At 33.1% G+C, this 17,722-nt stretch overlaps 1 protein-coding gene and 2 non-coding genes across 3 annotated transcripts; all 3 read left to right on the top strand.

Annotated features, from left to right (window-relative positions):
- The first annotated feature begins 3,130 nt into the window (after positions 1-3,130).
- Trnar-acg (transfer RNA arginine (anticodon ACG)) lies at positions 3,131-3,203 on the top strand. The gene has a single exon. It is a non-coding gene; the product is annotated as a tRNA-Arg (tRNA).
- A 92-nt stretch (positions 3,204-3,295) lies between these two features.
- Trnar-acg (transfer RNA arginine (anticodon ACG)) lies at positions 3,296-3,368 on the top strand. The gene has a single exon. It is a non-coding gene; the product is annotated as a tRNA-Arg (tRNA).
- A 935-nt stretch (positions 3,369-4,303) lies between these two features.
- On the top strand, positions 4,304-15,101 carry LOC130453182 (lipase 3-like). Its single transcript, XM_056792797.1, has 2 exons — positions 4,304-4,709; positions 12,677-15,101. The coding sequence occupies exons 1-2, from the start codon at positions 4,352-4,354 to the stop codon at positions 13,522-13,524; spliced, it is 1,206 nt and encodes a 401-aa protein (XP_056648775.1). The 5' UTR covers positions 4,304-4,351; the 3' UTR covers positions 13,525-15,101.
- The last annotated feature ends 2,621 nt before the right edge of the window (positions 15,102-17,722 follow it).

Here is a 17,722-nt window from a genome sequence, read left to right as displayed (position 1 = left end):
TAGATGAAATGAATAAAATCTGGCTCGAAAAACCATTGATTTTGCATGAACTACAACAAGTACATATTTATAGCTACATAAATGTAGATAATGGTATTGAAACTGGCCGAAAACTGAAAAATGTTGATGCAAAAACCGCAATTCACATCTTAAACATTTGGAACAACTCAGAAAAACCAACTGTGATTTAAAAAATTTGTTAAATGCATTGAAATAGATGAAATGACGAAAATCCGGCTCGAAGGACCAATGTTTTTGCACGAACTACAACATATTTATAGCCACATAAATGTAGATAATTATATTGAAATTGACCTAAAATTGAAAAATTTTTAAGCTATTCGCATTTTAAATATCTCACAACAACACAATTATAAAATTTATAAAATGAATTGAAATAGATGATTGAGAAAAGAATTCGGCTCGGAGGAGCTACATTTAAATTTACCAATAACTGAAAATAAGAGTCGAGTATAGAGGTTATGTAGGGTTGGTATGCTCAAGGTGTACTCATTATTATTGAAAAAAAAAATATTTTTAGCTCATTCATGTTTTTCGACATTATCAATTTTGCTCTATATCGTTCAAAGTACTTTCATCCGTGCATTATCAACAAATATTTTTATATGGTGAGATTAAGATAATAATTTTGAGTAAACAAAAGGTATTTACAAAATACCGTTGACTTATTGACTTTTTATTTTGACTGATAATGAGCTATTTCAGAAAATTCCTACTTACAAGAAAGAGAGAGAGGGGGAGAGAGAGGATAGAAAGAGAAAGAGAGAGATATTCTTGGACGATTTTGTGGTTGGGATAAGAACATTATTCATGTAAGGGAAGGGATTTATTAGTTTTTACCCCGATATAGGAATTACTCCTTTGCAGGGCTCGAGTTGCTGTTGATGTTAGAGTAATGTGTACTAAAATAGGCTGAAAAAGAAAAAAAAAAAACAAAAACCCAAAACAAATAAACACTTAACCGCAGATTATGATGAAATTTTTTTGTTTGTTTTTTCTGTTTAGGTAAGTGGGTAGCTGTGTGAGCGATTACCGCTGCGGAGGAATTTGACTGGTGAACCGGTTCACCAGGTTGCAAGTAAACCGTGAAACACGTGCAACATATTACTTACTCCATTATGTAGAAGTCAAAAACGATCTAATACTTATTATTTAGGTTAGTAACAAACTTTCTTAAAAACCAAAAAAAAAAGAAATAATTTGAAAAAAGGTCCTATGACTAGAATCAACCCACAAGAGAACATCATAAGTAAGAAACGAGATAAATATCGGGTACAGCTTTAGAGAAAGCGAAAGTTTGGAACTTTACTCGACAAAGTAGTCTAGGAAGGTTCTATCCTAAGAAGCAATACACACCAAATGAATTTTCTATGTAAAAACAAGCTCAAAAGGGTAAACGCTATTACAGTTTGAGTGGTGCCTGCCTTGTCTGTGGATATTGATCTTGAACTTCAGTAAGTTGTAGCGTTCGGAAAAAAGGTGCTTTTGTAGCTGATTCCACAGGCTTGCACTTCTCAAAAGAAAGGAGTCTCGATAAATTGACGTTCTGGCGGTTTGCAGGCGAACTCGATGCTCATGAGCCATATCTGTCTGTCGAGTGTCGAGTAGGTTTTGCAAAAATTGCTCTAGGTGTAATTATGCTGGACTGCTAGGAGGAGCATCTGCAGTGGTAGTAATGGTGAAACAGGATCAAGTCAGCGACCTTTCTTCTATGCTCTAAGCTATCATCTAAGTTTCTGGTCAACTCTGGATCGCCTGTAAGTCGAATTGCTCTCCTCTGTATTGAGTCGAGCATCCTCATGGTGTGCTTGGAAGCCGACCACCAAATATGTGGGCTATATTTCAAAGATGGACTTTTGTAGAGGATTAGAAGCTGTTGCGGAGTATGTTACTTTTTGGTCTTAAAGAGGACTCTAAGTTTTTGTGAAACCTTAGCTAATTTGGTCACGTGACTATACTAGGGCATATTGCTCCTCACCTCAACACTAAATCAGCAAATTTGCGGTGATGATGATATTTTGTATCCTGAACTGCAGTCCCAGTCTTCTTTGTAAAACCAACAACCTGGGTCTTTGCTACTCAATCATATTACTTCCAACCCACTTCAGAATGTATTAAAGATCGAGTTTGTAGTTTTGTGGAGTAAATTGTTTGTGAACAGGAGAAGGAGAGTAGGTAACAAGATGGGAACACCAGCTTTGATCTCAAACCTTTCTGTGTGTCCATCGATAGCGACCTAGATTGGTACATTTAGATTTAGATTTAGAAACTTCTAAGTGGGGACGAAAAACCGTACGGTCTTAATTTATTTAGAAGGTTAGTATGACAAATTCGGTGCGATTGCTCTAGATTCTCCATATTTTCTGTAGCTTCAGACCATACGTTAGTAGCATATCCTGGTAGGAGATCTTTGATCTATCTCTGGGAAGCCGTATTGATGGTCGCTGATGATGTGTGTATAGCCACTGGAGTCCTTAATGACTAGAGAAATTGTTCCGGAATCCTCAACAAAACAAGCTTCGCGTGGATTTTATCACAAGCCATTAAATAAGGTTTTATTGATGTTGGGCGGTACTTATTCCAAACATAGTAGACTATATGAAAAAATGTGTTAGACAAAAGTTGTAGAGACTATAATTATCTATAATTTTTTATCATTAATTAAAATGTCCATAGAAATATCCGGAAGGAGATATTTGATAGAAACTAATGCTTGTAACCTGCGACAAATATCTTATGACTCGGACACAAGGTTAAGTTATACTTTTGATACAAATATACTAGTGAATACCTCATTTTCCCACAATCAAATAGTGATCCGTTTTTCCTACACTAACTCCTCACCTTGAGTAATATCTATTTCATACTTCATCTTCCATCTTCCGCGTCTTTGCCAGCTAGATTATGAGTGTTTTTTTATTGGGAATGTGGCAACAAACACCAAACTCATTTTAGTATATATTCCGATGGTCATAACCACTGACTAGTTTCGACGTTGTGGCGTAACGACCGAACTGAAGACCCAATCAGCCGGTGCTGTCACTTGATTCATGTAGTTTCAAATCTAATCATTTATAATTTATCTTATCAACATAAGAATGATTTATCAGGTCCTGTGGCGCAACGGACAACGCGTCTGACTACGAATCAGAAGATTCCAGGTTCGAATCCTGGCAGGATCGTTTGTGTTTTTTGACATCGTGATTATGGTATTATAAGTATTTCAGATCTAATCATTTATAACTTATCTTATCAACATAAGAAAGATTTATCAGGTCCTGTGGCGCAACGGACAACGCGTCTGACTACGAATCAGAAGATTCCAGGTTCGAATCCTGGCAGGATCGTTTGTGTTTTTTGACATCGTGATTATGGTATTATAAGTATTTCAGATCTATCAGAAGATTCCAGGTTCGAATCCTGTCAGGATCGGAAATACTTTTTTGGCATACTTCACAAGGCATTAATAAGAATATTTATGACCACTATACAATAATCATGATAATGAAAGTAATCAATATCAAAACTGAGTAAATACAAAACCAAGATCAATTTAATCTTGGTTAAACATTCCTCAGTAGACGACATCTTTACTTTCAACTGCGCTTAGGGATACCAATTTCGACGGATTTTCGATGGCATCACGTTCTTCGGAGGAGATGTAATTCAATATTCTTCGTGGTATTAGCCAGGAAAGTAGTTGTTTTCTCCTTTGAGGAACGCCAACCCAACATTTCGAATCATGAAATTCCAAATTATGTTTCTAGATCGTCTTGATTTTAGGTCTCTTCTCTGACTACTTTCAGTCTTCATTAAAATAAAGAGTCGAGAAGTAAAATTTTTATCTGTCTTACAAAAATTATGAAAAAAAACTAATTTTATAACAGAAATATATGTATGCACTAAAAAATGACGAAATATGCTCAAAATAAACACAAAAATTTAGAAAGTGGATATTTTATATATTTTCAAAAGAATACAAGAAATAGGCATGATCTGGCAACAATGTAAATACTACTATAATACCGGCTTTATTGCAAAACCCTTACAAACAAGATTATGAAAAATTTGTGCAAACGGTTTTCGAAATGATTGTGAAACTGAAAGAAACTACCGATGATTTTTTTTCGTCTAATTTTATTATCAAAATAAAACTTTTTAAAAGCAATAAATTTCGATATATTTCAATTATATTATCATTAAATGCCATCCTAATCATTTTATATCTTATTGTCATCTAGATAATCTCTAGAAAATACTTATAAATCACCGAATTAGTATAAAAACAAATGAACAACGAACGAATTATTTGTTGGGAAAATTACAAACGATGTTTTTGCAAAAATTGTTTTTCCTAATATACATTCATAGTGTATTCGTGAGATCAAACCCGATAGACCCTCCGAATAATGTATATAATAATAGTGAATTCAATAAAACCACCCCAGTTATGATCGCTGAAGCAGGTTACCCCGTAGAAACTCATTGGGTAACTACGCCTGATGGATATAATCTATGTTTACATCGAATTCCCCATGCGAAAAACGGTTCGTCAAACAAGAAAGTGGTTTATCTCCAACACGGTATTTTGGTATCTTCATCTGATTGGATCTTGTTCGGTCCCGGGAATTCTCTCGGGTATATTCTAGCAGATTTGGGCTACGACGTTTGGATGGGAAACGCTAGAGGTAAAATATTGTGATTTATAAATTTATTTCTGAAATTTTCAAATTTCATATTTCCAGGTTATGTTTTTGACGTAACTATGTATTTTGTTTACAGTTTCACTTCGATATCTTCATTTTATTCTGTTTCTTATATTTGTAGAGATTTTGAACTTTTATAGTATAAAATTTACTAACGTAGTGCTCTCCACGTATTCTTGGCGTCATATAATAGAATGAGTTCGCAAAAATATTCATGCACGAGTCAGTGACAAGTCTCAACAAGCTTTTCAGAACATTTCAACTTGATGTTTCCATCCATTTTATTATGTAGAGCTCGAACTATCACTTAATCAAGTTGTTTTGGAAAACGTTTTATAAAATTTTTTATGCAGAAGGACTAACATCGAAAACAAATCAAAAATAACTTTTTACGGTGACTTGTGTTCACCATTTTCAATAATTAATAATTAGACAAAGCTGCTTCGTTGGGACGAGAAACGTTAGAAGATGACCCACTTGCAGGAGATTTTGTGATGGCGACTACTTCAGAAAACATTATGTAAAAACAAAGAAAAATTGCAGCATTGACCGGTATTTCCAAAACAAGTGTGCCTCGAAGTGCAAAGCAGCGTTGAGAGATTCCATCGTGTGGCATGGGGAAAGAAAGTTCGTGCCAAAAAAGCAAATGTCACCAAAAAAATTATGGCTACAATATTTTGGGATTGCGAGAGTATACTTTTGACTGACTTTGAGGAATCAAATACAACCCTGAACGCGGCATAATACTCTGACTTACCAATGCGGTTGCGACAAAAAATTATCGAAAAAGGCCAAGCAAAATCAGTCGAGATTTTCGCTTGCTTGAACAGAGATTTAACACCCACCATATAGCCCTAATTTGGCCTCCTTCAAAGCTAACGCAAATTCAATATTTGTTTTTTCGTCATCCGGAAAAGGTGTTTCTAATTATTTACACCTTAATATTCACACAATTCAAACTAAAGGATACACCTTTTAATTACAAATTACTAATAACAAACTCAAGCTATTCAAAATTTGATTTTCCGCACTTGTCAACGCAGTACACCGTGGGAACGAGAGAGTCAGAGCTGTGTGCGCAAGGCCATATGACTCGGAAATGTGTTCTGCGCATGCACCAACTCAAGACGCACGATGTTTGCAGCGTCAAAACACCGATCGGTTCCTAGTGGCGCTGCCATAGAGATATTACCATAGAGTAGGCATGCCTACAAGTGAGAGCGTCTCGCGAATGAAAAGAGAAAGAGAATCATTTATGTATTTCTATCTCTTTCTTTTGTGGCGTACTGCGCATGCGTGTCTCTGTTTCAACGGGCAATGGTAAAGTGCGTACACGAAATCTAATCAACGCGCATGCGCCATTAGACAGAGACAGCAATACATAAATTATTTTCTCTCTCTTTCTATCGGCCAGACGCTCCCACTTGTATGGGCGCCTATAGCATGCCTACTCTATCTGTAATATCTCTATGGGCGCTGCACGTTGCATGCGACTAGCACACATGTTGCATGATGCCAGTCGCATATGTTTGTAAGCTTCACGTGATTTAGTCGCACCATGCGAGATGCATGTCAGACGTTCTGAAAAGTGTTTGGAAATAAAGGAAAAATAAATTGAAGTTTCGTATTTATGACCTTCCTTTCTAGTTAGTAAGGAAGGTAAAAATATTTCTTAAAATTTTAATGAAGCATTTCTGAAAATCCTCTGTCAAAATGGTTTGCATCTTATCAATTGAGGATCAGGAATAATGTCAAAACGTTTCCGTTCTAGCACCTTCTGTATTTTTAGAAAGAAATAGTCGCAATCTGGTAAGTAAAGTAGATGTAAAAAGGCATTTGTTTTACATTCACCACTACACATCAAACTTGGACTAATGAAACAATTTGTTATGGCGTTAATCAAAAAGAAAATTGTTTTTAATATTTGTGTAAAATATTTCCGGCTATATTGGAAGCGAAATTGTAGGAGGAAATCTTTGTAGAGCCACAGATTAGTACTTGATAAAAGACATAAAATTTGCAAATGTCAATGGAAGATAAGGATGCAGGTGCTTTCAAAGAAGTTGTTCATGCATTTCACTTTAAACAGTCTCATTTGGACTATATTCCGGAAAACCTTGATGACGTGAGTTAAAATATCTCTTACAATTTCTCTATGGATATGATATTATATTATATATAATATATACATGGTGATTCATCAAGAATGTCCAATCTCTGAACTATAGATTCTAGATCTCAAAATATGAGGATTCTGCTCAACATGCCTTATGCAAATATTGCTAGTTTCCGAGATACGGGGTGTTCAAAGTTTAAATTTTGATTTTCGCAATAATTTTTTATGTTTTCACAATTTCTCTTTGGTAAATTTGCAAATTTGCGTTTTTTGGCATGAGGAATCATAATTTGCACTCTAATTTAACATTGCTAATAGAGGGCGCTAGTTACACTTGCTGCTTGTGTTAATTAAATCAAAGTAAACTTTTTTTGGGCTAAACTTACAACTAAAATAATAAAAAAATATTAAAAAGCGTTAAATTCTAGAAAATAAAGTTACTCTTCGTTTTTCGTGTAACGCAATCGGTTATCGAGTTATTAGCTTCTAAAAAGTTCAATAAATTTTAATTTTTTCATAAAAAAATTTTATTATTCCTTAAATATGTAACAATAACAAATTTTTAAATAAAAATAAAAAACTTCAAAGCAAATGCTCAAAATGCTCACCATTTACTTCCATACACTATATGATCCGCTTTCGTAAAGGTTCTTATTATAAAATAATCCTTGTCTATTATTTTTAATTAAATCCGCGGCTTCTTCTATTTTCCGTCGCAATTGTGGAAGAGAAGTATTTTTTTCTTTGTAAACTATTGTCTTCATTTGCGACCAAATTAAAAAATCCAAAGGATTTAAAACAGAGCCTCTTGGTGGCCAAACAAACTCACTTCCACGACCAATCCATCGATGCGGAAACTGTTCGTTTAACGAACTTGTAAAGAATAATGTGGTGGTGTTCCGTCGTGCAAAAACCACATATTTTGTCTTAAAGCGAGATGTATATCCTCTAGTAATTCGTGTAAATGTTCTTGAAGAAAATCCAAATAAAGAAGTCCATTTAAATTGGTTGGCAGTTCAAAAGGACCTATTAAATACCCACATATTACACCACACTAAATTTTAACCTTAAACTCGTGCTGAAAATGTGTTTCCCTCATAGCATGTGGATTTACAGAGTCCCACAAATGATTATTTTTATAATTAAATATTGCCTCATCAGTAAAAAGAATTGTATCCAGAAAATCTGGGTTAACATTTTGTTTATCTTACAAATTTTGTTTATCTTGCAAATTGTAGACGCTTAGGTAAAACTTGAGGCAATACATTCTGAACAGGTGTGTAATGATATGGATGCAATTTTTCCCTCTTCAGTATCCTAAGAATAGGTGATTGGCTTATATCTGTTTGCAGATTTAAACAGCGAGTACTGATATCTGGATTCTCCGTAACACAAATTAAAATTTCATCTTCTTCATCGGCAGGGATTTTTTTTGTAGCACCGTGTTCAGTTTTAGAGCGTAAAGACCCCGTTTCACCTAAGCGGTTGTAAAGATTTCGGTTCAGTTTGTAATTGGGTTGCCTTCGATTTGGATATAATTGTGAGTATCTTGGAGCCGCAGCTGGACCACTATAATTTGACTGAGCAAACACACAAATCATATCGCGCATCTCATTATTGGAATAATCGTTATTCCTATTACTAAATTGTTAATAAATGGTATGTATACTAATGTATTACTTATTCTTATTATTATCCAATTTTTACTTCTACTCAAACTGTCTAATAGCGACACAAGCCTACTGGAAAAGAAAACGAAAAATTAAACCACGGCTTAATTCACGAATGTGATTTTGATATTAAGAGATCTTTACGAAAGCGGATCATAAAGTGTATTGAAGTGAATGGTGGGCATTTTGACTATTTGCTTTGAAGTTTTTTATTTTTGTTTACAAATTTGTTATTGTTACATATTTAAGGAATAATAAAATTTTTTTATGTAAAAATTAAAATTTATTGAACTTTTTAGAAGCAAATAACCGATTGCGTTTCACGAAAAACGAAGAGTAACTTTATTTTCTAGAATTTAACGCTTTTTAATATTTTTTTATTATTTTAGTTGTAAGTGTAGCCCAAAAAAAGTTTACTTTGATTTAATTAACACAAGCAGCAAGTGTAACTAGCGCCCTCTATTAGCAATGTTAAATTAGAGTGCAAATTATGATTCCTCATGCCAAAAAAACGCAAAATTGCAAATTTTCAAAGAGAAATTGTGAAAATTATTGCGAAAATCAAAATTTAAACTTTGGTAACTAGCAATATTTGCATAAGGCATGTTGAGCAGAATCATCATATTTTGGGGTCTAGAATCTACAGTTCAGAGATTGGACATTCTTAATGAATCACCCTGAATATTATATATAATATATTATAAAACTCAGATGAGATAAATCAGAGTTTTTCTATATTTTTTAGGTTTTGAAAAGTAACCCAACTAAATGCAGATCACTAATCACTAGAAAGCAGTTCAAATTTTCAAATCAACTTTCAGACTATTAAAAAATACTAGCATATTTAATTAATATACATATAAATTGATGATTATCATCATGCCCTTCAATCTCTTAGATTATGGCTAAAGCTTTGTTCACCTAGAAATCCCTTTATTGGGGTGGATTACTCCTCTTGTTCTTTTTGTTATAGTTTTTGTTTATTCTGGCTTTGTTTGTCAGCTTTCTACACTCTTTTCGGTTTCTGCATTTTGTTTTTCAGTCTACTATTCTAGTATTCAGGTATCTTCTTCTATTTCGTTTCACCAGGTATTTTTTGGTCTCTCATGATGTGTCCTGCTCAATTTAGTCTTTCCAGCGTGTAGGTGTTCTCTTGTCCAAAACTTCTATTCCATTATCTGAAGGCATTCTTCTTCTGCAAGACGAAAAATTGTTACCGCACCTTGAATGCCACATCAGTCTTTTATATTCCGTAGCCAAGAATGTTGTTTACGCCCTGCCCTGGTCATCTCCTTCCGTCGATCTTTCCCGTCAGAATAAGATACTCTTCGTTGTTCAATTACCGCGCGATCAGCTCTCTTTCCATACCAGCTCTCCTTCATTCGGTGCTCGGTCCATGGGATCCGTAGAAGTCTGCACAACAGCCACATTTCCATTGGTTCTATTCTGTTTAAGGATTTCACTTTCAGGGACCACGTCTCCACACCATATAAAAGGATTGGCCGAATATAACATTTTATGACTCTCGATCTAAGGCTTAGGGAGACTTCTCGGAGGATTAAACTTTGTAAAAGCTGTTTTTGCAATTGCTATCCGAGTTTTAACTTCAACAATTTTAACAATCCCATTTTTAATTTAACATATATCCAAGGTATTTGGTTCTAATTTAGTTGCTAGAATTGACTAGCTCTTGTATGTCTTCTACGTTCTCTGCTATTGCTTCTATATACCTGCCAATTCTTTTATTTTTTATTTGTCTTTAATCTCCTCTCTCCATCTCCTTTAATATTTGGTCCGAGTATAGCTGTCAGTATTTCTCTCTCGATTATCTTCAGATCTTCATCTTCCTTTTAATTTATGACTGTTGTTTCCATGGAATACGTAATCACTGTTTTTATTATGTTTTATATATTTTTTTATTCTTTTTGATATTTTGATAATAATAGACATATGAATTAAAAAGAGTAGATAAAAGTTTTTTCGAAAACAATATAAATATAAACAAAGCGATTATGACATGCGATGACATCACGAATAAAGAGTTGTTTTCAACAATAAGTTAATTTTGTAAATAATAATTCTACTCCGTCACTTATTTTTTTTTTGTTGCAATTAGTTTTCGCTTCGTTTTTACCATAACTATTCCGTATTTTCGAATTTATTACATTTTTGCTATTGCTTTGATTTTATTTTTAACACCCTTTCATTAATTTCACCTCTCTTTTTGCAACTGACTTTTGAGCCTGGATTTTGCCCTACTATAAGCAATCAGATTTAATGTACACTTTGCACACTCGTCAACGACCGACGAAAATACAACGGCAGGCTACATAGATCAACCACATCCTAGTGATAGCCAACTCGACTTCCCGTTCCAGCGTCATCTCTTGGTTCATTAGCAGTACTAAACGTACATAAAACAACAGTTTCCTTTCTGCTTTTAGCGACATACTTCAAATTCAAATCTTCCGTTCATTTATTTTTCGAAACAGTTCAATCGAGTTGTATCAACCAAAACGATCATGGAAATTTAGATTAGATCATATACATCGCGACTCAAAGGATCTATTGTGTTTCCTTTTTCGTCCAAAAAGTCCTACATGTTGTCAGAGATTAAGACCAAGTCAACAGTATGTATCTGTTAGTGTTAACCCACATTCCATTAATCCTAATTCCCATTTCCTGAAAAATCGCCTCCAAATATAAATTAAACAGGAGGGGAGATATACTTTTCCCCCCTTTTTGATTTTTATAGTATTAGATATATTATTATCTATTTTTATTTCTGTTAATTGGTTCCAATATAAATTTTTAATGCATCAAATTTACTTCTGATCTATGTCGAGTCCTTTCAGGAGCTGCATTAGTTTGTAGTATAGTGCACATCTGATACGAATTTATAGGGTTTTATCGGAGACACATCCAGGTTTCGTGAACAATGCTAAGCCAATTACATGGAATAAAATCGATGAACTTAATGGTATTGAACTACTACCACATCCAGCATTTATTCCGGACCTTGTACCGTCAGATTATTATTCATTCAGATCCATGACAAAATTTTTGGGTGTGAAAAATTTCAATCTAAAGGAGATGTTGAAATGTGAGAATTTTTTGTTTCCATGCCCAAGAGCTATACATGGAATATCAAGGCGTTCTTTTTATACAGTGTGTCCACGGAAGTTGGCGGCATATGGGAAAGTTTTTTATTATTAATTTTACGAAAAAAAGTTATTATTTATAAAACGTTCTGTGTGGTCCAAAACCTAAAATTCAATCATCAGATGTGAAATTTTTTCAGTCATATACGAGGTTTGTCAAAAAATGTGATTATTGCTTTAGAATAAAGTCTTTTTGACAATATCGAAAATTGTTATAAAGAAAAGATGTTTAGAATTAAAAATAGCTTCCAAATATTCAACATTGTTTATTTATATTAAAAAAATATTTTTTTCTACATTTTCTCTGCGACTACGTTGGAAATTTAAGTTTGTACATTAATGCACTGCATTTATTAATTATAAATTTGATTAAACAATTCTAAATAAACTTTTAATAACAATTATCATCCAGTGCATCCTAGATTAATTATGCATTAATGTGCAAACTTAAATTTCCAACGTAATCGCAGAGAAAATGTAGAGAAAAATATTTTTTTGATGTAAATAAACAATGTTGAATATATGAAAGCTATTTTTAATTTTAAACATCTTTTCTTATAACAATTTTCGATATTATCAAAAAGAAAGGCAAAAATCACATTTTTTGACAAACCTTGTATATGTCTGAAAAAATTCAACATCTGATTATTGAATTATAGGTTTTGGACCATACAGAACTTTTTATAAGGGATAACTTTTTTTCGTAAAATTAATAATAAAAAACTTTCCCATATGCCGCCAACTTACGTGGACAAACTGTATAATTATTTAATAAACAGAGTGAACAATCGAACATATAGAATGTATCATTGACGGAATGCAAGTTATCAACGAAATCTAAGTGATTTTTCGTTTTAAGGCATTTGTCTTTATAACAAGTGTTTTCACTTTATTTCTTGTTTATATATTCAGTGCATTACTACTATTTTGATTTATATTGAATTTCTAAGCTGAACATATCTAGTTTCAAAAAAATCTAGTGATATTTTTTTATTGTTTCAGGAACATACTATTCTCGCAATCACACAACGTTAAACCCAGACACAGACAGCAATTTCTGGCAATTCAGTTGGCACGAAATTGGTTATTACGATTTACCAACTATGATAGATTATATTCTACTAGAAACAGGAACTGATGGTATATATTACGTGGGACATTCTCAAGGTACCACAACATTTTTCGTGATGACATCAACACGACCTGAATATAACGAAAAAATAAAAGTACAAATCAGCTTAGCTCCGATAGCTTACATGAGCCATATGACCAGTCCTCTATTGAGAATACTTTCGTTTTGGGAAGGATCCTTCGAAACTCTAATGAATCTCATTGGAATGTATGAATTTGTACCCGAGGAGAGCTTCTTACATATGCTTACAGAAGCTATATGCGAAACAGGAATCGGACCTATATTATGTGAAAATGTCTTGTTCGCTATATGCGGTTTTAGTTTAAACGAAATGAACACGACGAAAATCCCGCTGATTGTCGGACACGCTCCTGCTGGTGCTTCTACTAAGCAGATACTCCATTACGGCCAAGAAATTTCAAGCGGGCATTTTAGACAATACGATTTCGGCGTAATCGAGAATTTAAGAAAATACGGTGCAATGCAACCTCCGGATTACGATTTGTCGAAGGTTTCTGCTCCGGTTTTTCTCTTTTTTAGTTACAACGATTGGTTGGCTGGAGTTGAAGATGTCGAGCGATTATCTCACGAACTTGGGAATCTCCAAGGTAAATTTTCGATAGCAGAAACTTCTTTCAATCATCTTGATTTCACTTACGGAGATCATGCTAAAAAATATGTGTATAATGAAGTGGTTAGCATATTTGCTAAAAATTAGATGTATCAATGTGTTTATTTGTGGCATTTCTCATTTTGTATTTTTTAATTGAGTTTTCTAAACTAAATTTTACAAGTAATTAATATCTACTGTGTGAACATGTCTTATAAAATCCAACAGCTTACGGAAAAACTGCAGACATCCTGCAACAACAACGTAATTTGACTTTTGACTTGAGTTAAAAAATATCCCTTTCTGAGATGAAATTCTGCAAAAACTCTTTTGAATGATAAATTGGCTGTTCAATTTTTATTTTCTTGAAAAATTGTCGTTATTTAGTTCAATCTGTTTGAATTTTTGAATTTTCAAATTAAATTTGATAGAAAATTAGCGTTTCTAAGCAAAACTTTTAAATCCTTAAGTAGTTGAGACCTTTTCTAAATTAAGTTTGATGAAAAATTGGCCTTTAATACTTAAGCTTGTTCGAACATAGACTATTTCAAGTATAATTCGAGAAAAAATATGTTTTCCTAGTTTATTTTTGCATATAAATTTGTTTTTTGGAATTAAAAGAATCAATAATTGATTTTTTAAAGTTTATTTTCGTTAAAAATTGGTTATTTCATGTATAAATTGATCATAAATTTATTTTCTTATGTACTACTTATGTAAAAATTGACTTTTTTGAGTTTAAATATATCAAAAATTGGCTTTTTAAAGTTGATTTTGATCAAAATTATAAGTTCGATTAGTTTCGAGATTCTCTTTTTTGAATTTTTTAAATTTTCTCATTGAGTTTGATAAAAAATTTGTGTTTTTGAGCAAAAATATGAAATATAAACTTTAATGTTATCCAAATACAGCTTGTATGTAGGTATGTATGGTAAAGTCCTGATTAATTTGTGTACTTTTTTTGTAATTTATATTTTGGCGGTAAGTGTTGTATGGTTTGTAAACTCGTTGGTTAGCTTACAAATCAACCAATTCTAGTAGCTAGTTTAGTTAAACTAAAACTATATTTATCATCAAAATAACATCACGTTTGGATAGTTTGTATACTAACGTCACCTAACTAACCTGACAGCCTAGGGATGGATATCGATGATTCAATGTTATCAAATCATCGAGGGTTTTACGAAAACATCGATGTTTTTTCAATCGATGTTTTGCAGTTATCGATGGTTTTAAATAAACATCGATGTTTTGGTAATTTAAATAATTCCTGGTTGTTGAAAAGCTACTTCAATTAATAAATTTGCAATTAGCCAAGACTAATTATTTCATTATTTGAATCACCTCCAATGAATAAAGAAGGTTGTGGAATACTTTTGTGTTGTGTACGTTTTGAGTGAGGTTCAGGTATTGTTATTATTCATATTTATTCGTAAGTTGTATTGTATCGTTTTTTCCGTTAGTCTGTTACAGTTACGTTTGTGTCAAATTTGTGTCGTTTACGCTTTTAAATTTCAAATATTAAACAAAATGGGCCCAAAAAGTGAAATATAGCTTCATTTCGATCAGTGTGAAAAAAAGAAACAATCGACAGATAAATCAAAGCCCGAAGAACTTTCATTATTATTACAACTTGAATTGTAAAATTTATTTCTTTTTAATAAAGTTTGATTTGAATCTCATAACCTTGTTTTTCTCCTAATTATTTATTGTTGTGGAATAATGAGTGAAAAATTACAGATGATTTAATTAGGTAATAAATACACATTAAAAATAACTGGGTTTTGTTTTCGGTTTTAAAAATTAATTTCAGGATTTTATTTACCAATGAATTTTAGAGTCCTATCCGAGGCTACTTTCTTCGTTCTCTGAGCAAATGGCTGTTTTACATGAGGTAGGTAGCTAGCCTTGCCTTACAACCCTCCTCTTTTATCCGGGCTTGGGACCGGCAGCATGGTCGTTGAGCTACTCAATCCGCCCAACGGCCATTCTGGCAGAGAAAAGGCCATAGAGTACAATAAAACCGCGTTTATGTGCTTCATAGATTTAAGAAAAGCATTTGACAGAGTGAGCTTACATGACGTCATTGAGCTACTAAAAAAACGAGGCGTAAACCAAAGGACAATAGACATCATTCGGGACATGAACAACGGAAATAGCACATATGTAAGAGTAAACAACGAACTCTCCAGTAAAATGCCAGTATCAACAGGGATCAGACAAGGAGATAGTCTCAGCCCAATACTCTTCAACATTATAATGGACGAAATCATAAAAGAAGTCAAAACGGCAGGCAGAGGATACAGAATGGGAAAACATGTGTTTAAGATAGTTTGCTACGCTGATGACGCGGTTGTGATATCTGAAGATGAGGATAATCTGCAAAAACTGCTACACAGATTTGAAACAGTTGTAGGAGAATTCAATATGATCATATCGAAACAAAAGACACAATCCTTGACAATAGCGAGAAAACCAAGAAGATGTAAACTGGCAATTTATAATAAAAGTGTAGAACAGGTTATGTCTTTATATTTAGGGGTTAACATTACGAGCAATAGGAACTTGAAACAAGAAGTCAAAACGCAAACAACAGCAGCATCTAGGATATCAGGATTCCTTCGAACCGTGATATGGAGGAATAAATTTTTAAGTATCGAGAGCAAAACACGGATATATAAAACTTGTGTCAGACCAGTAATGACATACGCCATAGAAACGAGGACGGAGACTGCAACTACTAAACGGATTCTTAGAACAACCGAGATGAAGACATTACGCTCAATCACAGGGAAAACACTAAGAGATAGAATAAGGAGCAATGAAATCAGAAGAATGTGTGACGTTCCGGATATAGTGAGATGGGCCAGAACTAGAAGAAGAGCATGGAGAGATCATGTCAATAGAATGAACAACGATCGACTGGCGAAAATCGCAAAGGAAGGGAGACCCAATACAAGTAGACCACCTGGAAGACCACCAAAGCGCTGGTATGAGAGCTGGTCCTCGCAGTCACAACTTAGGCTGCCTCTTTGAAAACACAAGACACAGTCTTAAAATAAGAAGAAGAAGAAGAATTTTAGAGAAACACAAACTTGTATTTACCTATCAGCTATTACGCAAAATCAGTTAATTTACAGACAGAAAAATCAGTTAATTTACAACGCTTCTCTCATATTTTCATGAAAATATGATCTGAATTGTTTTTTATTCCTTTTTTGCTCTTTTAGGAAAACATCGATGATTTTCTTCCGATGATTATCAACCATCGATGTTCATTAAATGAAAAAACATGAAAAAAAGATGTTTTGTCTACCGGTACCCATCCCTAACTCCTGACCTAACCTCCTGGTTTATAAATTAGCCAAGCTAAACTTTAACCATAACAAAATAAAATGTTCCGTAATTTGGGCTTTTTACGAATTGCCTAAAAATCCATTATATAGTTTGATGAGATATGTGAAATGTATGTTTAAAAGAACGTTGAAATGCATTTAAGGTGCATAAATGCTGGATCAAGAAGTGAAATTTGGTTGAGAATCTAACTTTTAACACTGATAGAATGTTTTTATGCCTTTACAAGTCAAAAAACATAAAATCATTGTCGCTGGTCGACGCATTAAGGGCTCTAAACTCGAAATAGAAAATTAACTCGACTTTTAATCATTTGTGTGAACCGTGTATAAAATATTTTAAATCTTGGCAAAACGATAAAAATGTATGTATGTACATAGAATATCTGAATTTGTTTTTTTTTATATCATACTATTAAAAGGATACCTAATTGACATTAAAATTACGGTTGAATCGAATCAATTGCTCAACAATGAATTGTCTACGTTATATATTTTTAAAATAATGCTAATTTGTTGTTCCTTTAGGATATCAAATTTCCACGTAAAAGTTGATTACGTCGCTGGAATATGTAGATATTATTTTTGATATTTATTACAGCACATTTACAGGGGTGTTGAAAAATATTTTAGAGTATAATTCAATTTCGTTTTTACTAGATAAGTTTTATTGTCATGTGAAAATTTTACACTATTTTGGTAAGCATAGATTTACTACTCTTTGCTTGGAATTTTACTATTTGAAGAGGTAGCATGGAGAGATAAGCTACATTATTTATTATTATTTCCATACCTCTTTTAATATTTCCAAAATTCATTCTTTTCCTGTTTTTTCTATTAATTTGGCTCTATTTTTGATCTCTCTGTTTTCATATTATTCATCCATACCGCTTTCTAAATTGTTTACCTGTGTCTAGAGCTATCGATTTACTACAGGATGCTTAAAATAAGTA

Source organism: Diorhabda sublineata, chromosome 2, assembly GCF_026230105.1.
Source record: "Diorhabda sublineata isolate icDioSubl1.1 chromosome 2, icDioSubl1.1, whole genome shotgun sequence".
Classification (NCBI taxonomy): domain Eukaryota; kingdom Metazoa; phylum Arthropoda; class Insecta; order Coleoptera; family Chrysomelidae; genus Diorhabda; species Diorhabda sublineata.
Note: the sequence above shows the minus strand (reverse complement) of the source record. Positions and strands in the feature narration are given on the sequence as shown.